At 41.3% G+C, this 21,713-nt stretch overlaps 1 protein-coding gene across 10 annotated transcripts in view; it reads right to left on the bottom strand.

The window, feature by feature from the left end:
- PDZ-GEF (PDZ domain-containing guanine nucleotide exchange factor) overlaps window positions 1-21,713 on the bottom strand; it is a 483,761-nt gene that overhangs the window by 112,990 nt on the left and 349,058 nt on the right. For 3 of the 10 annotated variants that reach the window (XM_083131067.1, XM_083131073.1, XM_083131074.1), the window contains exon 1: window positions 8,338-9,556. The exons of 5 other annotated variants lie outside the window; for them this stretch is intronic. In XM_083131067.1, coding sequence (XP_082987193.1) covers window positions 8,338-8,690 — 353 coding nt within the window. In that variant the 5' untranslated portion in view covers window positions 8,691-9,556. Of the gene's footprint in view, window positions 1-8,337; window positions 9,557-21,713 lie in introns of those variants that run through there. 2 more of the 10 variants (XM_083131071.1, XM_083131072.1) reach the window with 1 other exon arrangement.

Here is a 21,713-nt window from a genome sequence, read left to right as displayed (position 1 = left end):
CCACCTATATTGTTACAGAGGAAAATGTTGGTAATTGTTTTTCTATTTGTGAAATTGTGAATTCCTATGCAATATTGTCAATTTTCTTGATAATTTCTTGATTCTCTTACCAAAATTTACGCCATAGAATCAACATCGCAGTTGAGAACTATGACAAAGATTGTCTGGCAAAGTTGCTCTATGTTTACGTCTTCTGCAGAAGCTAATCGAACCTGTATGGGTAAATTAACGTGGGGTACTAAACAACCCCACTGCATCTATAGATTACAAGGTTTCAACCTTAACTAACACGCTATTGGAAAAGACCTAGAATTCTATATTAACCTTTCACACAGTCAATTTCCACCAATTAGCAAAAATATTAATGGGTGTCCTTCTTTTAATCCTTATACAAACCTTTTCCTCCTAAACATTCCAAATCACGCAAAAATCTACAAAAAATATCTGCACTTTAAGCATGGCAAATTTCACAAATATTTGCATTGCTTAATACCTAATCTGGGATTGGAACGCAATCCCCCGTAACTCCACGGTAACCACTATGCCATGAAGACCGGTAGAGCCAGATTATTTTCGCATAATTTACAGGCGAGCGAACGAGTTTAGTTAGCGAGCCTATAAAGAGGGTGGAGCGTCAGCAACATGTTTAGCGATAGGTGGTGCTTTGAGATGACGTCTGCGGCTAACTTGTTGATTGGATGCTCCGCGAGTTGCGACTCGAGCTCAAGCTGCAAATGTACAGTCATCGCTACAACGCAGAAGTGTCCGAGAATGTACAACAGCCATAGATTTTACGAAAATAATTTTGCTCCAACCAATTATGCTCGGTGCAAAAAAAGATGTTATCTTGTCGTTTCATTAAATTCAGATCCATCAACATCCGTGCATTGGCACGAGAATCCATGTGGATGCAATCAACAGAGGTACGTTATCAGCACCCACACATCTGACAATGACACGTTCATGCTGGTGTTTTTCAGTTTTCAAACGATCATATCGCACATTTCGATACCCGGTGGGATATGGTGGAAAAAAAACATCCTCTGAAGCTGCAGTTGACATCACACCCACATCCCATCGCAGAAACTTGAAGAGGAGGAGAACAATGGATGAAGACAGATGCGGGAGGCGGAGGATAAATGACGCTGAATGAAACCCACGCGAAACGTCATCTGGACCACAATGCCTTGGGTGAAATATCGGACAAGTCTTGCTGTGAATCACATTTCTGCACGCATATAAGGTGTATTGACACTTGCTACCGAAATTATACCCGTCCAGGAATGTGCATTTGTTCGTCACCTTTGAAAACACCGGGCAGAATTGCATGTCCAGTGGAATGCACAAATATTATTAGGCAAATTGTCCATGACTACTTTCATTAATTTTTTACTATGCATCCTACTTGTTTCTAAGGATTCTGTTTTTACGTATTTTGGTACAGAAGTTCTCAGCACTTTTGTTTCAATTGAACGTCTCATCGCGTAAATAATAAACTAGGGATGTGGCGAAGCCGATTACAGATGTATGAAAGTCGGCAGAAACTGACATATCGGCATCGGCAAAAATCCGATATTTAAACCAGTACAGATTACACTAGAGTTTTACCTTCTAATAAGTTTTATATTTTAGTTTTGTAAGATTTATTGAAAATTTGGTTATGATTCTTCATCATTGTAGAGTTTTTGTAATAAAATTATTGCAAACTCTCATTCAGAGGATCAACCTACCTCAAAATCAGAAATAAAACAGTACATTGCTGAACCAACTAGTCCACGTGACGAGGATATGCTGTTGTGTTTAAACCTGAAGCAAGTGCTGAGAAAATACTTGGGCATACTTGCTGCATCAGTATTCAGTGAATGAGAGTTCAGTGTTGATGAACAGATTTGCGATAAGAGAAGAAGTAGGTTACTTCCAGAAGTGCTTCCAAAACAGTAAACTTCCAACATTAAGAACAGGAATTCATTTTGCATTTCAAAGAACTGCTTGTGTACTAATGTTAAACCTCTTGAGAATCTGTGTTCTTCTTAAAGGTTCACATAACCACATACATTATGATATGCAATAGAAATGTACATAGCATTTATTTTTTTGTCATGCTGAAAATAACATCCCATTTCTGTTTTTAATAATCTTATGTATCGGAATTGGTTAAATATCGGCATCGGTATCGGTTCCAAAAATTATCGGTGAGTACATCGGCATCGGTAAATTTTCAGCTTCGTCACATCCCTAAAACATATTTACGAACAATATCGTTGGTAATACTTATGCATCTCACTGTACAGATGAGGAAATTGCCAATGTTGGTGACATTTTGAAAAGCACGTTTCATTCCTACAACTTACAGCCTATCCTGAAAAATCATGTATTCCATGATGTTCAATTTTAATGATCCCATAAGAAGAGCAATGTTCAATTTTAATGATCCCATAAGAAGAGCAATGTTCAATTTTAATGATCCCATAAGAAGAGCAATGTTCAATTTTAATGATTCCATAAGAAGAACAATGTTCAATTTTAATGATTCAATAAGAAGAGCAATGTTCAATTTTAATGATTCCATAAGCAGAGCAATGTTCAATTTTAATGATTCAATAAGAAGAGCAATGTTCAATTTTAATGATTCCATAAGAAGAACAATGTTCAATTTTAATGATTCCATAAGAAGAGCAATGTTCAATTTTAATGATTCCATAAGAAGAGCAATGTTCAAATTTAATGATTCCATAAGAAGAGCAATGTTCAAATTTAATGATTCCATAAGAAGAGCAATGTTCAATTTTAATGATTCCATAAGAAGAACAATGTTCAATTTTAATGATTCCATAAGAAGAGCAATGTTCAATTTTAATGATTCCATAAGAAGAGCAATGTTCAATTTTAATGATTCCATAAGAAGAGCAATGTTCAATTTTAATGATTCAATAAGAAGAGCAATGTTCAATTTTAATGATTCCATAAGAAGAACAATGTTCAATTTTAATGATTCCATAAGAAGAACAATGTTCAGTCACAGGCAATAAAAGTGGGACACCTAGATCCTGAAATATACATCACATACTAGATGTGAAGTAATGTGGATCAACAAAATCTATACCTTAACGGAGACTGAGCCTGTAGCTTGAAGCGGTATTTAAACCGCTATGCACGTTTTCTCCGCCGGAAATCGAACCCAGGACCATTAGATTACTAGGCGACAGCGTTAGCCACTGCGATATCGAGGAAACCCCGAATTGAATCAGTGAAACGAGGACACTGACAAAGCAGGGATGGCTAAATCCGGATTAAAGTATATCCAGATATCAGAAAATTTTCTATCCGGATATAGGATAATTTTTTATCCGGATATTCGGATTATCGGAAATGTCCGGATATCCCAATGTGTGCATTATCCGGACAGTTTTATTGTTTATCCGTTTTACGGGTCGTATTTCACTGTACGGATTTTATGCAAATCCTTCATCAAATTTGTATTATCCGAACATCCATATCCGGATTCTGTGGCAATTCCTATGACAAAATTGGGATCGACTAGTCCAATGGGAATCCAAGCACCAATAAGTCATCTTAGGGGACTGGCCAGTGCTCGAACCTGGAATCTTCGATGGCGACGTGTAAGATGCCCACGAAAATAGCTCAGCCACAGTCCCGAAACCGATGCTTCCCCTCTAGTCGGTCCCTGCAGAAATCATCATTCCAGAGCATTAGTGTCGCTGGTTAGAAAATCAAGCGGAATCAACGTATGCACATTAACCTTACCGACAAAAAAAAGTGACTTACACAAGACCTTTACACATTCTTAGGAAAATCATTAATCTATCTACATATATAAAAATGGATGTGTGTGTGTTTGTGTATACGTTTATTCCGGCATAACTCGAACGCCTGGAGCAATTTCAACCAAACACGTATCACTTGCAATCTGGAAAGAATACTTTGGGCGTAAAACACCCCCGGCACCCCTAGGGGTGGGGTGGGAAGGGGTGACATGTAAAAATAATCCAAAACGACAGATATTAAATTCCGCACAAACAGACATCCGTGACTCTATGCAATCCAGCACAACGAAAGTGTTTCTCGGGTTGTCTAACATTCAGGCTGTGTTGTGAAAACGACCGATATTAGTGTGGAATCCATAGTTTTCGTGACACTCCCAATGCGGTTCAACTTCAATTCATCACCTATCGGCATGGGGCGGGGGGGTGAAAATAAAATGCCACAAATGACCTAGATTAGTGTCGAATCCATAGTTTTAGGAGTCGCTAAGCTAATTGGTGACATTTATGATCACATTTAAAATTAGTTACATTTTACACTATTATTTTCCTGTTTAATACAAAATTGGGACAAATAAATACCCGGGCAACGCCGGGTAATCAGCTACTAATAAATAAATAAAAATAAAAAAAATACAGTTTTAAACTTCCTGTCTCTCTCTCCAAAGGAAAAGTTAAAACTTGCACTGATTCGTACGAAGCAACTCGTTGGCGACGGAATGCAAGTAAAAACTGCATGAAAGAAACCACGCATGAATTGCATGCGGTGAAAGTGAAGTTCGAGCGCATACGTGCGGCTTTCACACACACGGAATGTTGGAAACTCATCCTTGCTAACAGAACTATCTGTACAAAGTTAATTGCATGTATTATGATGAAAAATAACGTGCAAATTTTACTCCCCTCCCGTTGGACCACACGTCCGTGACGAAACTGCATGTTTGTGACATTGCGTGCAAATATACCGTAACTATTATTCGATACATTTCCGACATTAGGGGATTTCTTTAAATGGAGATTCCAAATTTGTGGCTCCAGAAACAAGGGAAATGTCAATTTATTTACCATCTGAAAATATCTTGTATCACATAATTTCTCTTCTATTTAAACATATTCCATGCTCTCGGGTTATTTTCACAGTCAGAATTCCGCTCTATTTTTTACCCGCGGGCTGAATTGCCCAAACTTCGACTTTATTTCTACTCGCGGGCTGATCGCCCAGAATTCCACTTTATTTTTACTAGCGAGCTGATTGCCCAGAATTCCGCTTTATATTTTACTCGCGGGCTGAATTGCCCAAACTTCCACTTTATTTTTACTCGCGGGATGAATTGCCCAAACTTCCACTTTATTTTTACTCGCGGGATGAATTGCCCAAACTTCCACTTTATTTTTACTCGCCGACTGATTGTCCAGACCTTCAATGTGTCTCTTTGGAACATAACTGTTCCTGTTTTGGCCCAATGCACTGACTCTCAACAGGGCACTACGAATCCGCCGTAGCTTCTCTTAATTAATCTACCTTTTCCTACGTCCTACTGATGTTCGGTTAGCTTCCTAAGGAGGATACACAAGTCCTAATTTTTCCATTCGAACGTCCTTTTACTCAGTAACACACCTTGTAATGACACGTTGAACATTTTCGACACGGAATAACAACAACGCTCCCCAAGAGGATTGGTTCCGTTCGACTGTTTTCTCCAGAGCCGTTTCCATGTTTAGGGGAGGAACATTTCCGCTACGCCGCGGGGAAACAGACCGTGTAGTCGCACGAAGACACAAGTTAATCGCGTTTAGCAGCACGATAGATGGACGTGGTTGCAGTGCGCAAGAGGTCTTCCTCAAAATGTTCAAATGTTAAGCATCTTGACGGTAAATTAAGCCTACTCTGTGCAGTGTTCCATAGCGAAGTGATTGATATCACTGAATTTTAGACAAAACAATTGATTTTTTTTCATTGACAAAGTACTTAATTGAAAAATTGTGCATCGTTGGTGGATTGGGGGGGAGCGGAAGGGCGACAGCCCATCCACCCACCCAGCAAATGTCTAAAACTTGCAATGTGTGATCAGTAAAGCTCGATTTACATAAATATACAACATGTATCGCCAAAATGTCAGTATATTTAAATACGTGAAAATATTTCGTTTGCTATTTTGCAGGTTGGAGTAAATTTCTGGAAAATTCCGTTAGGGGTAGGCCTCCGTGGCGGAGTACTTAGCACACCGCGCTACGACGCCAGAGGCCCTGGGTTCGAATCCCAGCCTGTGCATGGATGTTTTGTGAGAGTGTCTCTTCATAAATTCCATAATTCATCATCCATCACTCATCATCTTCCCTATCGGCCAGAAGTGGCAGAAAAGCGAAATAAAATAAACCAAATCAAATCAATTACTTCGCTACATACAGGGGAAAACATGTAATTACATGAAAATCAGTACCCTCAGATAACATAAGTATAAATGGAGAGGGCCGCCAAAATACGTCTAATTATGTAATCCCTTCGATGTCCAAAATTACGTGATCATCCTTCGGAGGGCCACAGTGAAAATTCATAGTTAATGTATGGTAAGAGGCATGCCTAAATATCACACATGCTTGTCATAAAAGGCTACATAACTTGATTCCTGGTTGGGGCATATTTGATGGTTTAGCACTTCACTGTCCTTTTAAATGGCACTTCTTTCTTCAGGGCATCATGTACGCTGTATCATTCACGGAATTTCCTGTATTTTGTACTGTTCCAATTGTGGTTATTGATCTTTTACAGCCTGAGATTTTGTTGCATCTTAGTCCTAAGATGGAGACATGGTTGGTATGCAATGTGCTGGAAATGCGTATCGGACTGTTGTAGCTTGGTATTTACTATTTACACTACCACACACTTCTGCTTGTGAGTATACAGCAGGTGTCGGAAGTGGACATAAAAAAGCAAAGGGGGTTCTTCTTATTCTGCCTTTCAGGGAGGCAACCAACGTTTCACTACAAATAGACGGGATTGCATAGTACGCAAGGATATGATTTCCAATCAACATCGTAAACAGTGAAAGAGTAAGAATAAAATATAGATTGGAAGGTAAATTTAATTGGCTAAACTTGGTGTATCAGGACAGAACCCCCCCTTTTTCCTCCCTCTCACACACAAACACACTCTTTCCACTTTAAATTATTTTAAAGTGAAGTTTTGAGGCAAGTTTATTCTCTGAGAGAACAAAGGGTCTTATACAAGATACGTGTGAAGTAACATAAAGGTCTCAGAGTCGAATTCCGATAAGAGAAAAACAGAACAAAATTAATTTTTTCGAGATAAAAGAAGATGTATGTTCTGAAATACAGCTTGTAAAGGAGTTTAAACAATGAGAGAGAGATTAATATGGATTTCATGCTAATACAACATCATTGTCACTGAAGCATCGTGGGGGTTTCTTTCCCCTCTTTATGCTTATGATGTAATTTTTTACACAATAATCTGTTGGTAGGAACCATGAAGGGGTACGGAAGACGTGGGGACACGTTCCACTCTCTCTAAAATCTCTCTTAACTGATCTTCTCTTTCGTGTTGTGTTTCTCTATCACTCCATTCTATCCCTCTCCTTTTCTCTAGATCCTATTTTGTCGGCTCGGTGGACGAGCGCGTTAAGTGGCAGACTTTCGATCTCGAAGTTTCCGGGTTGGAGTCCCGACCTGGGTATGGCTGTTCCTTGTAGTGTCATTTCATTGATTTCATCGCGATTAGCAGCAAAGCGCAAGAAAAGCGATGTTAAATAACAAATACAAATAGAGGTTCTACTTCTCCATTCAGCTTTCCAAGGAGAGTTAGAATTCATTTTGTTCAACAGGTGAACTGCAGATGTATAGTTTTCATTTACGTAACTCCGCTCCGTGAACTGAAGCAGTGCCAGAGAGCATCAAGATTTATGGAATACATATCTGCGGACATTCCCAGTACTTATAGTAATCAAACAAAAAATACCCATAGAGTGCAGAACAATATTTACTTATTTATAGAAAATATAAATGTGAATTTTTGGTGTGCGCCAATGAATAGGTGGAATATTTTGTGGGGTACTCCTTTCTGTCCCATAGTGCTATCCTGCTCATCAGCAAAGCAGTCACCTGGGTTTTATTTTTTTAATTTTCTATAAGCATTTTCGGCAGGAACCCTCGCCTCGCTTGCCTACACAGCAATTTTGTCCAATTTCGGTCAAACTGCAGCTTGGACAAAAAAGCTGTATGAAGAAGAGAATTGCGGCACTACTGACGCGAGTGTTCAGTCAACGAATTTAATAGTAATATGTAATATATGCAGCGCAATTTTGATGCATCTTACTTCTTTATAGAGCATTTTTGTCCAATGTCAGTCGAACTGAAACTTGGACACAAATGTTGTTTGTTGAAGGGAAATGCGGGACTAATAAGTGAGGAGAATCTATCTACGACAAAGGACATCACAGCCCCGGAAGAAGCCAGTGAAGCCACAATGAGACCATTGTTGTCGAGGGAACCAGAGATAGCATGCTATCTGTGTTCACACCTGCGAGTCAAGCACACTTACCACACTGAGAACCGGCGTCGTGGAAAGGCTGACGGCGGTGACTGGCATGTCGGCGACGTCTGTCCATCCTGAGAGGACTGCTTCTGGTTCCTCTGCGTCCTCGACGGGGGCTTTGCCTGCTCGGACCCCGACCTCAGAGCCATGACCCTAGGGATGCTCTTGACGCTGAGCCCCGCGGCCCCAAACACGGACGCCGCCGTCCCTGACACGACGGCCGTCGACGCACTCTGCTGCGACCTGCGTTCCCTGGAGTGGAACGAGTTCCAGCGACGGATGGGGTCCAGGAGGGCCTGCTTCCTGGACGAAGGTGGGGCACCCGGTACGTGAGTGTGCTTCTGCATGGCGCCCAACATACACGCACCCTCAACACTACTATATCAACTGTTGAAAAAAGATACCCCCCGAAATGGGACGAGGTACTCAACCCATCCCGACAGAATCCATCGTCGAAGTTATTCCTCCCGGTCTTTTTTCCGTAAACTCTTGTTTTCGTTATTCGATCAGACAAGTTTTGGTCCTTCTGAGGTGGAGGGGTCAGCTCCCACGCATGGACGCATCTACGTACCGTACCGCCATTGAGAAAAACCACAACACCACTTCAGTCGGGAACCCTCAAGGAGGAATTCAACACTTTTTTCTTGGCGCACCAACAACTATATTTCTACAGCACTCGTCGGCAACACACACACACGCGCACAAAAGGGAAGAAACGTAAAGACGTCTTGATGACAGGTCTCCGCCCCCTAGTTCACAGAAACTCCTACCCAGACTTGTCCGCCCTGAATGTGTATTCTTATGGAGATGCAAGGAAGGTCCTTTGACGGACTAGTCTGCACCAAAAGACCAACCGTTCGCCAACGGAAACTGCACGTGTGATGGTCTCACAGGTGTCTCAAGATCTTCAGCACCTCTTGACCGTGACCTCAAACTGCACCATTCCGTCCGTATTTTCAGACACTTTGACAACAGGACGCACCAAAAATTGCCACCAGAAGCTCACGAAATGTCGAAACATATTGCTCTGTTTATATGCGGCACGTCGCCGCTAACACAAAAAAAAACACGTCACTCCAAAATGCAGACGACGCGAAAACAGGCATGTCACTCGCACACATGCGTGATAATTCTTGCCTCCTACACTCCGGATGCGTGTATGTCCTAGCTTCACGAGAACGGGCCCGCACGAAACTCGCAACGCGACGCAACACGCACGGACGTACCAGTGCACGAGACACGAAAACACTGGCCCGGGAAAATCTCCGACCCTTGTAGGCCGCCACAGCGCGACGCCAACGCCGCCAAGCGGTGGATCCAGTAATTACATTTCAAGCGGATCACATCGATCGTCGTTATAGTTCCCAACGGGAGGCAGGAGGGGAAAAAAGATGGGAGGGGGATGAAACCGGGCGGGCAGTAAGTCTGCGAAACACCCCTGAAAAGAAATCTCGGTAAAGAGAGAGATGAAGACAGAAGAAAAAGATAGGGTGGGGGATCTACGGTTGGTGCGAGAACATAGAGAGAAAAAAAAATGTGAAGTTTTCTCATCGAAATTCTACTCGAGGGGCAAAAGAGATAATTATCTGTTTGTAGTGATTTTTCTATTACACGGAAGGCAAGAGGGAAAGGGGCGGCTTTTCCTTCGATCTCTGTGCATCGGATTCACCGAACTAATTGGGCTAATAAGGGGAAGCGTTGATGTTGGTTACCGGGTGTCGTCAAGCCCTGCGGAGTAATGAATGCAGTGGAAAGAAACAAATGGAAATTCACGTGTTTACAACCTGAAACAGATAGTGACGTAGGAAACAATGCAAAATGTGCATGATTAAGCAAACGCATCTGACTTATAATGCCTCCCCGATGGCCAGGGTGCGAAATCCCGGGGGGGTTCCCCACCAACAATCTTGTCCTGAAATTTCCCCCCAACCAAATTCTTCCGGGGGGAGAGTTTTTGTTTTTACAATAATGAACAAACATAAACAATTTGTTTGGGATTCGAATATACTTGACTGGAATAATATCGAAAACATACAAAAAGAAAAAACTGACAACGAAGAGCCTCATCACGACACTGAACCCAGGAATCCCCAGAACACAGAAATTAGACCAACTTATTTCTTCTCCATTTCTCATCGCCTTTCGTTAGCAACCACGAAGTATATAAATATATCAATAAAACACGTAATAGCATTTCTATGTGAATTTTATACAAAAAACTATTATCTCTTATGTCTCTTTAATTTTTGTCCCTCCTCCCTTACGCAACTGTTGTTCATAGCATCAGTAGTGCATTAAAATCTTAAATTTTGAATGAAAGACAGTCGATATAATATATTAGATATTTTATAATATAATTTGATTATCTCCCTCTGTCCCATAATTATTGTCCGGTACACTTTTGTTTGTTGTCCCATAATATATAATACAATATATTTTGTGGTGTGTGTTTGTTGTCAGTCTGTCTGTCTTTCTGCTCCTTCCCCCCAACAATCTTACGTCGTTGCCTTGTAACCAAGGGGTCCCGGGTTCGATACCAGGTGGAGGCACATAGTAGTTCGGATCCCACTATAAACTGTAGTCCAGTCTCAATTAACCTACCTGTGCATAAAAGTGGACTTTAAACAAAACTCAAACAAAGCTTCTGGATTTATCGTATTTGCTTTTCTCGATTACTTAATTACAGACCTCCGGTGGTGTAGTGATTGATTGATTGATTGATTTAGTTTATTTTACTTCGCGTTTTGTGCCTCTAGGCTAATTTGCGAAGATGGGGATGAGTGATGAAATGATGAAATTGATGAATGGACATTCACAAACAACCAAGCCCGACCGGGATTCGAACCCGGGACCCTTGGCGTCGCAGCGCGATGTGCTAACCACTCGGCCACAGGGTCGGGCCGGTGGCGTAGTGGTAACGTCGTTGTATTGTAATCAAAGAGTCCCGGGCTCGATACCCGGTGGAGACACATACTGGTTCGAATTCCACTATGAACTGTAGGTCCAGTCCTGCCTAGCCTATCTGTGCATAAGGTAACTCGATGGGTGGAACGCCACCAACCAGAGACTCGGAAGAGACCCCGGTTCGTGGCCACTAACAAATGTCTGTCTCAGTCTCGTTCTCAAAGGGCAAGCCTCAGCTTAATTTCGAGTCTCGAATTATCAGACAGGCGTGTAGTATACTACAGAAAACATGTACAGGGTGTCACCGTACAAGCTTGCTCGATGTATACGCAACCAACTGTTCTTATAACGCTTGCTTGACGCCTCGTTCGACGTTACACAAAAAAAAAACATGATTTTATCCTATAGACCAGCCAGCAGCAGAATTGACTTTACTTAGAAATACTTACAAAATATATACTTCTTCTGTAAATAATCAGGTAGTTCAGATAGTTATAGAAGTCGCATCGTGTATTAAATTTGATTTATGCAAGTTTTTAAATCGAACGAGACTGGGAGTATCTGACACGAAGATACGTGTCTTCGACTTTCACGTCAGATTCCGTGCCATGTGCGAAACTGAAAGAAAACACTACAGTGCCATCTGTAGAGCATTACTAGAGATGGTGAACATTATACGATCGTAGCTTCGAACCCCCGTCAAAGCAAATGCAAGCCAAACAGTTGTGTGCTCTGCCGATCCTTATGAACTCTAAGGACGCTAGGCCGAACTCCACCCCCCTACGAAACTTTAGGAAAAAAAATGAATAAATAGCATCATTATTATCATATATTTCGAACTTCAATAATTTTCGTGTATCCACCATCTGCAACTCTCGCCCCCCCTCGCTCTTCTATAATTTTCCTGGCGTTGCTATTAGCCGAAACGTTGAAAAGAAAATGTTTTTTTTTTTTTTTTTGGTACTGTATTCTTTGTGTGACAAAGTCTGTAAGTCCACTTTTATATACAGGTAGGTTAATCGAAACTGGAGGTACAGTTGAAAGAGCACGAAGCATTGTGTTGCTGTCCTAGGGCGTTAAGTGCTCGACTTTCGATCTAGCCACGGAAGTTCGCGGGTTCAAATCCCGGCATGGGCGTTCTTTGTGACTGTCCCTTCGCCAATTTCATCACCCATCGTTATCGTCGCAGAAATGGCGGAAATGACACTAAATAACAAAATAATTATTTTCTCTCTCTCTCTCTCTCTTTCCTTCCTTTCTGGGGAGGACGAAAGGGTAAAGGAAGAAGAAATCATCTTCTCTCTCTTTCAGGAAGAAAGAGAGAAGAAAAAGAAGAATTCGATAGGAAGAGAGAAAGAGTGGGGAGGGGATGAAATATCCCCACTTCCTCTTCTCTTGTTTGTTGTTCTTTCTTTCCTTCTTTCTTTTTAGAGAGGGGGGACGAGCCCCCTTTTTTTTCTTTCCTTCTTTGTTTCTCTCTTCTATTTCACTCTCTCCTGATACGAAAAGAATGAAAGAAAGAATGTAAAAGGGGAAAATAGGTGTGAAAGAGAGAGACATAGTGAGAGAGAAAGAAAGGAACTTTCCTTCTTTCTTTCTCTCTCTCCGAGAGAGAGAGCGAGAGAGAGAGAGAGAGAGAGAGAGAGAGAGAGAGAGAGAGAGAGAGAGAGAGAGAGAGAAACCACTCTCTTGTCTTTCTCTCTCTCTCTCTCCCTCTCTCTTTCTTTCCATTTCTCTTTTTCGGGGGCGGATCAAAGTGGAGACGGGTGGCTTCTTCTTCTTTCTTCTTCAAGAGGAGAGAGAGAGAGACATAGCTATCTTCTCCTTTCTCCTCCTCTCCTTTCCTCACTACGTTCATCCACCAGATATCGAACCCGGCGCCCATTGATTACAAGGCGTCCACGTTACCACATCCATCATCGAGGATGCTCCACTTGTGTACATCGGAGAAATTTTTGATTCCGGATGCGCTTGGAAAAAAACGATCAACGTCAATTTCCCGCCAAATCTCACGAAAGTCCTTTGTATCCGCAAGCAAGAGACTGGTGGTCCTGACAGATGAACGTTAAGGGGGGGGGGGAGAACAGGGTGACAGTTGTTACAACGAATTTGATAAGAGAGAGGGAGAAAGACTTTCACTTTTTCCTCTCCTCGACGTCCCCTTGGTCGTGACGTTTCATTAATAAGGAACTGCAACGCGCCAATAGAACAGAGGAGACGCGCAATTATGGAGTTTTCCAAGTTGTCAATTTGAGGAACGCACCGCCGGTGTGGGAGGGGCGTTTGAAGGGGTTGTGGGGGTGAGGGATGCTGTGGAAAGGGGGGGACTCCACTGTTGCACACAGAGGTCGGAAACGAGCGGTAGAAATTCATCAAACAGAACGCCGCGAGGCTTGTCACATGTCATGACTACCTACAGAGATGGCTGTTTCATTACAGAACGAAACAAGAGTGAAGGAAGGTTGCATACACGAGAAAGAATTATGTTGGAGCACTCACCACATACGCGCTACAAATTACACTAAACTCCTTTAATATGGCGGCACTTTTGTGACTGTATATTTCTGTCGTGGGGTTCACTTGTAGCACCATGTACACTGTTGGAAGTTACTGTAAAATTTATAATATTCTTCCGTTGAAAATTGTCTACTGTTGAGGGTATGAGGAACAGTTTCCAAGTCCAGTCAGACGCGAGAACCTCCCCCACCCCCGACCTTTCCCCGCGACGAGATGGAGAAAGATAGGTCTATCAGCGGGATCGTTGTAGGAAGGGGGTTGGGGGAACTTTGGGAGTATTGTTTTACTTATTCTCTTGGGAATATCAAAATTCTGGCGGTGTAGAAAAATACATGAACGGGAACAGGACAAGTTGAAGATATTGTATGTGTTGGGAAAAGTCGAAACTTGTAGTTGTTTATCCATAAGAAATACATGGGAATCTATAAATAATTATTCATCATATTTTTACATATCGTATCTAGCTTAATAGTATATATATATATATTTAAAAAAACGCTTCCACTTGTAACATGGGGAGAAATTCATACTCTCTTGTCCTATGTTTTGCGTCTTTCAGTAACAGTACCAATTCCGACTATATTGAATGTCACTCTTCGCCTTAATTTACAAGAGCGGCGTTCAACAGTTTTTTGTTTAAGCCAATGGGGACCTCTCGCTGTCATGACTAGAGTGAGAGGTAAATATGGCGTCGGTAACACACACATACACACACCTTTGCCTGTTAATTCGTCATTCGTTTGTGGCCTTTGTAAACAAATACCTGGTCATGCAGCATCAATTTTTAAAAAAATCAAACAAAACCTTTCTTTCTGCAACATATCCGGATTTCAATATCGTCACGGAGTCCACATTTAGGGAGCTCTCAGATCGAAGCGACATGTGACAAGTGTAGCTTGCATATCACTCGGACTGGTCGGTTTTTCTCAATAGTATGTCGCCTCGGACTGAGCATGTGCAGTGTTTTTCTCTTACATAATGTGTCGCTTGCCACTTCGATGTGAAATCTACGCGTCGCAGCTTGCAGCGTGTCGCTTCGATCTGAACTGTCTTAAAACAGAATTCCATTCGGGTGTCCAATAGTATGCTGCCCCTGGGGTACGCACGATATTTTTTTTTTTCGGGAGAGTCAGGAATTGTAAAGATGGATTCGATAGTACAGTCAACGGCAAAGATAATGGTAGGCAAATTATACACCGCTATTTTAATTACTTTTTTTATTCTACATCCTGTGATGTTTTAAGAAATGAAACTATGTTGGTTCGAAGCAGGCATTTTTCTCTGCTTATTGACGTCATTATTTCAATTCATTGTCATCACATTGTGTAATACAGACCGAATGAAAATGGTGGTGGACAATTCGCCTACTGTTTCTTTCGGGTCGGAATAACATAATGAGAAATTTCGAACTTTTAGAACTTTCCACTCTCAAAAATTGCAATAGGGTGTCATTTTTAGGGAGGCGGTGAATTTATCACTGTAGTTTTTCCCGAGTTCTTCTCTGTTTTTATTTGAAAATGTTGATTTTCTCAAAATTTCGGAGGGGGCTGTAGCCCCATCAACCACCCCTGTGCGTACGCCATTGTCTGACGCTGCAGATCTCAGCGAGAGAGCATCTCCGAAAGAGTCACGTGCTAGCAGAATTTGGCGGCCCCAAAATAGCACACAGCAGGCCGGATATTGATTCCGGCCCGTTTGACGTTCGAACATAATGACCTATTAGGCAAATTCATGCGATTTTCCGGTTCGAGTGCAAGGACTCGGCCCGAAAAAAGCCACCGGTTGGTCATTCGATGCCTCGGTAATTTACCTCTCAATTTACCCGCCAAAGCTTCTCTCTGGAGATTTCATCCCCCTTCCCTCCCTTTCCCCAAGGTTGCAAACATCTGACGGGACGCCAACGCATCCGAAATCAAATTCCCGCGTTCATCAGAATACAAAAAGTCAAGGGAGGATAATGGGGGAGGGGCTGTAACGTTGTGCGATATCCGTTTTGGACGCGTTGTCAGCAACGCAATCACCGGCGCGGGCTCTTTTGACGGACAAACAGAGACGCCGAGGCAATTACTGCGTGTGACACATTCACGCGAAACGCATGTGACGTTTTCAAGAGCGCGTGGATGGATGAGATAGCGTCAAGTGGCCGGCCATGCCTTGTACTATGTAACAGCATTGAGGAAGGGCTAATTGTAACCCCCCCCGACACCCCAAAAAAAAAAACCTCGAAAGAATTCCTTGTCAGCCGCTTTGGTTCGTCCTTGTGTTCAAGGACGCCACAGGTACAGTGTTTGAATCCTGGGTACGGCACGGATGTTAAAAGCTTAGCGAAATCAGGACGAGGTACCGAACCAGCCAATGCTTCAACTGATTTTTCGCTTCCGCTCCTTAAACGGGTTGATTTCTCGTACATTCTACAAAAACATGTATTCTGCATTCTGTCGCCTTTGTGTTTGTTGTAAAATTTAATAAAAAAGACAAGGGTCTCAGTCCTGACTCGATTAATAAATTCAAAGAGCAAAGTTTCGGTGTCGTGTCGAACTACGTATATTACAAAGAAACATATACTGCATTTCGCCGCATAAACGTCCAAAAATATGTGCACACCAAAGGTGGTGGTAAAAATCATTTTAGTGTTAATGGGACTTGGCATTTTTTAACACCATCCTTGCTGGTGTGGTGTTAAAAATCGTTTCCTGTCAAACCAAATCGTGGTATGGAAATGGGAAGGTGTGTTACACCAATTAGGGAGTTAAACCCACTTTTCGTAGCAACTCACTTGCACATAGGTTACAGAAGCAAACAACTTTTCTTAAATAACGTTTTTCTGTCCGACGACTTATTTCGACACTACGAGCCCTCGAAAAAACTGGATTTTAGCTTCAATATGCAACCAGAACAGGCTCGCAATTGATACTAATAAAGTGGCTGTACTTACTGTAAGTACAATACATGACTTTTCCATAAACAATCCGCATGGCATAGTTTAGGCAAATGTTTCAATATCATATGGCACTTAAGTATCGGTATTGTCATCACCCCCTGGAACTGGGCTACAAACGAACAGCACTGGCTGCTGTTGGAAGGGTCGGTCGGGTCGGCGTGACGTTACGCGGCAAGGGAGTGGCCTTCTAGCTCTAGGGGGTGATGGTCTTGTCGACAAGTCTCGAAGGATCTGGCCGAAATCGAGAATGTGTGGGGTTCTAGATCCTCTGCCTATTTGTGTCTTCATTGCTTGATGCAAGGTACAGTCAAGATAATGGTAGGCAAATTGTCCACCGCTATTTTCACTACTTGTTTATTCTACATCCTGTATTGTTTTAAGGAATGAAACTATGTTGGTTCGAAGCAGGCATTGTTCTCTGCTTATTGATGTTTTTTTTTTCAATTCATTATCATCACACTGTGTAATACAGACCGAATGAAAATGGTGGTGGACAATTCGCCTACTGTTTCGTTCGCCGTTGGGTGTACAGGGAAGTGGTTCAATTTTACCAAAGGAGTTATCTGATGAAGATTGGATGCATGAAAAACAAAACAACTATACAATAAGCTAAATCAATTAGGCACGTTCTTTGCAGCCATGCTTTTCAGACAGACGGAAAGCAGTTGTTGTGGATGATGCAATATGTCCACGCAAGGAGACTTTAAACTGTCCCATCCCACGCTCGCGAGGAATTACATAATTGGGCCGACAAGAACGGAATCCGGCTGTGTATCGTGTGCGAAGTAACGTGCTTTTTCGAAAAGCCGTAAACAAGGAAATTCGCAAAACAATGCCGCGTCATCCAGAAATACACAACGTAAACAACTCTTTCCGCTGTTGCTGTCTGCTAGAAAAGTGCTCTTCGACAATCATGTGTGTCAAGGTTTATAGTTTAATAGGGTGCTGGCGACACATGCAATGTGTCAGGTACTAAATGCTCAAAACTATTACTTGCACACGCTAAAGAAAATATTTTCTACGAAGTTGCCACCACACTTGGTTCAAAAAGAAACCAAAGATGGCGCTGGACAATGTCAATTCCGCAAAACACAAAAAAATAATGTTCTGTTACACCAAGCGTGAGTTATATGTAAGACCGCAGTTGGTGTTATTGCATCACACCTTTGCAATGTAGTACACCTAGTAACATGTATCTATTATCGCAGAGAGTCTTTGGCATCTTGAACAACCACAGGCAGGATTTTCGGTTTCTTTTTTTTTACTTGTGCTGCGTGCCCCTCTACACCGTAGCGCAGCGGTATTCAAAATGCCTTCCTCCATTGTACCCCTTCGTCGTAACTAAACGTCTACTATACCCCCATCATAGGTTTTATCCGAATACTGGGTTTTGGGGATTTTTTTCTTTTTTGGCCGCCTGATTGGTGGGGTGTTTTTGATATGTTCGAGGCGCGAATCTGCAGTAGAGCAAAATGTCATTCGGGCTGTATGTGGAAAGATGATAAACAAATAAACATTAGAATCCTACGTTTAATATTTTATTGGGCGTTTCTACGTTTACAATCTTCATGATTAGTTACAAAAATAAAAATGTGGAACACATGTATACTATAAGAAGTATATAAAACACTTCAATTCTCATAATTTTTTTCCTGAGTTGCTGAAAAAGTAAAGAACAAAAATAAAAAGTATAATTTTGAAGTTCTTATTGTAAATCCTCAAGAGTTTCTAGTGAGAAGGATGTGCATGAATATTCTGACACAGTTTCTTGATGTACTTGAAACTCTAAGCGGAGATTCGGCTCCAAATTTAGTCTATTATAGACTTCGAACGAGTATTTTATTTCAAAACATATGAAACAACGGTAAGAGTGTCAGTGACAAAATCAGCCTTATTTTCCTGTTGAGTGTTAAAGCTATAAGTCTGAAACAATGAACCTGGTAAAAATGTTGTCATGTGGGTATTCTCGACATTTTTCTTACGAGCTGATCGCGTACCCCTTTCAAGTTGTTCATGTACCTATGGGGGTACGCGTACCACAATTTGAGAACCACTGCCGCAGCGTATTACAAGTCCATCCAACAAGACGCGACCATCAACCCAAGTGCGCATGCGCCGACTGGATGAGTCCAACAGTTAACTAGGGGTGTAAGGTTGGAAACTTCCGTGGAAATCATCCGCTGCTGAAGCAACATTGAAGTTTCACATATAATGACGTTGGCAGAAAAATACGTTAAGAGTTGTAAAATTCATTACTAACAGAACAAAGCGAGCGATAAAAAAAAAAAAAAAAAAAAACCGAAAGCATCAATACTAATCTGAAACCAGCAGCGTCTTTCTACCTACCTCTCCTATCGGGAGTAGAATCGTCCACTAGCCTGCTCTTGCCTTTTCACGACGCTCGAATCTCCACCATGTTTTTCAATCTTTCAACCCTTTTGTACAGAATTTAACTTTAGGTTATGGCCTCTCATACTTTATTTACTGTTTTCTTACTAGTTGAAATTCGTAAATTCAGAATTTTCCTTCCTTGAATGTGAAAGCAAGCCCCTGTGTCATTAGGCATCCTTGAATTGGAAGCTTTCTCTCGAACTTCTCATGCCATCGAAGCAACGAAAGCGATTCCTACCCAAACTGAAATGCGATATGCACCGCCAGGCTATTAAATTACATTCGATTTTACTGCGGCTATTTCCAACAATGATGCAAACTTTTTGTCTATTCACACAATTACACCACTATTTACAACAGAAAATTATGAATATTTATGAAGGTAACGCACAATTTTATGTATGTCAGGCACGGAGCTAACAACATCGTGAGGTTCCCCCTATACACAATTTCAGTTATAATTTAGACTGTCAAATGTTTATTTTTTTTTTTCAAAAAATTACTTCATTTCAGGTTTGTTTTTTCTTTTCATTTTCTGGTCCTTATCAAAGCCCGCTTAAATGGGCTGAAAATGCAGACGTATATATGTCACTATAGTACACGTCAGTCAGCTACTAGGGTTGTTCGAAGAGCGGTTATAACATTACGTATATTGGTGCATTACGAAATCAATTTTTCCTGTTGAAGTTTTTGGGTATGCTTTCTTGTACTTCATTCAAAACGTTTTTAGATATTAAAAACAAAAGAACTCGCCGAGAAAGTTGTAATCTTTGCTAGTTGACCGCCATCGTAAATGGCTATACCTATAGGGAAGGTGAGGCGCAGAGGTCTACATATTCCCAAAAACACTCCTGTCTCATAAAAATTCAATACATATGCCATTTTTTTAAACTTATACGCATATTTATTTATTTAACTTTGTTCTGCAATCAAATTTATTAGGTAGCCATACTGAAAGTAAGGTGCACTTTGCAACCACACATGTTCAATGTAGCTACAGCAAATTATTATTGTTGTTGTTGTTTTTGTAGTACAGTGGAACCTCGATAACTCGAACCTCAACATCTCGAATTCCTTGATAAGTCGATTTCTTGTAATCCCCTTGAATTGTCCATAACACTCAATACTAATTTTACCTCAACAACTCGAATAAAACCTTGATGAGACGAATTTTTGTACAGTTTATGGGATGCCGTTCGAGTTCAATAACTCGAAGGTAGACTATGGAAAAGCTCTATGAGTCGAAGTTAAATTCTAATAACCTCTATAACTCGAAGTTTTAGTCACACAGACCTCAATAAGTCGAAGTGTAGGGTGCGTACGTACAATGTCAGGTGATCAACAATCGGGACTTGAACTCCCCCGCCCTGCCGTGTATGTAACCATCATTGTTAATGTGCTTAGTGTGCGTGCCGACGTTCAGAAGGGTCAGTAGACTTTAGACCTCTATAACTCGAAGTCTGCGATTTTGGTCCTCAATAACTCGAACCTTGGTAAGTCGACATCCTTGATACCTCGATTTTTTCTTTTTCCCCTCAGGTTCGAGTTTGTATGCATAAGTTTGTGTTTTAAGTCCACGTTATGCACAGCAAGACTAATCGGGACTGGATCTACAGTTCAAAGTGGGATCCGAACCACTATGTGCCTCCACCGGGTATCGAACCCGGGACCCCTTGATTACAAGGCGACGATGCTACCCTCAAGTTCGAGTTATCAAGGTTCGACTGTAGTAGTAGTAGTAGAAACATAATATCGCAAATCGCACTACTAATGCAAACTAATTTTTATTTTTAATGCGTATACCATATAAAATAATAACTTTGGTGCACAAGAAAATATTGCAGTTAGATCTATTCTGTAAAATCTCCAATATCTGTGTTATTCAAGAATATGACAACTCATCGAAAGAAATTCACACATTAAAACCAAGCTTATCCTAACTTTATTTATTCATTGGGTAGAAATAGTATGCGCTCTCTGTTGTAATATTAACGGTAGTTATATTCATTACTCTTTGTATAATCGTTCCAGAATGGTAATATATTATAAAATTGTAGTTTAGGTACATTACAGCAAAATACTGTCCCTAATTGATTTCGAACTTGTCATAAATCAGTATAAATCACTCGTACGCCCGTTTCGCCATCCGTTGGCAGGAAAAGCAACACGTCCAGCGCGCAGTTCTACAAATTATACAAGGAATGTCATTTTCGATTTCATGGCTGTCTTGCGTGCACTGTGCCTAACTTATCTCCTCGTCCCTCGATTTAATACGCCACTTGAGCTGTAATGGACGAGAAACCACGCCACTTAACTTAGGGCGAGAGAGAATTAGTTAAAAAAGAAAAAGAAAATACGTGAAAGTAAATAACGTCATATTACGCTTCATCGTGATGGGAGTGAGTGATTGTGACAGCGAAAAAGCGTTTTAAAAGCTCTGCTACTGGAACAGAACGAACTGGAACGTGACAGAAAAACGGCCGCTGGAATCCGTGTCACACATTCCAGCTAATCTGGAACAAGGAAGAAGACGTGGTAGTTAAATGGCTGCTGTATAGGGGGGGGGGTCATATTTCCAGTAAAACTCCCTCGTTCACCACCGAATATTAACCTACCTTTTTATATTTTT

Source organism: Lepisma saccharinum, chromosome 11 (assembly GCF_977018435.1).
Source record: "Lepisma saccharinum chromosome 11, izLepSacc3.1, whole genome shotgun sequence".
Classification (NCBI taxonomy): domain Eukaryota; kingdom Metazoa; phylum Arthropoda; class Insecta; order Zygentoma; family Lepismatidae; genus Lepisma; species Lepisma saccharinum.
This window is presented reverse-complemented; position numbering and strand designations above follow the sequence as displayed.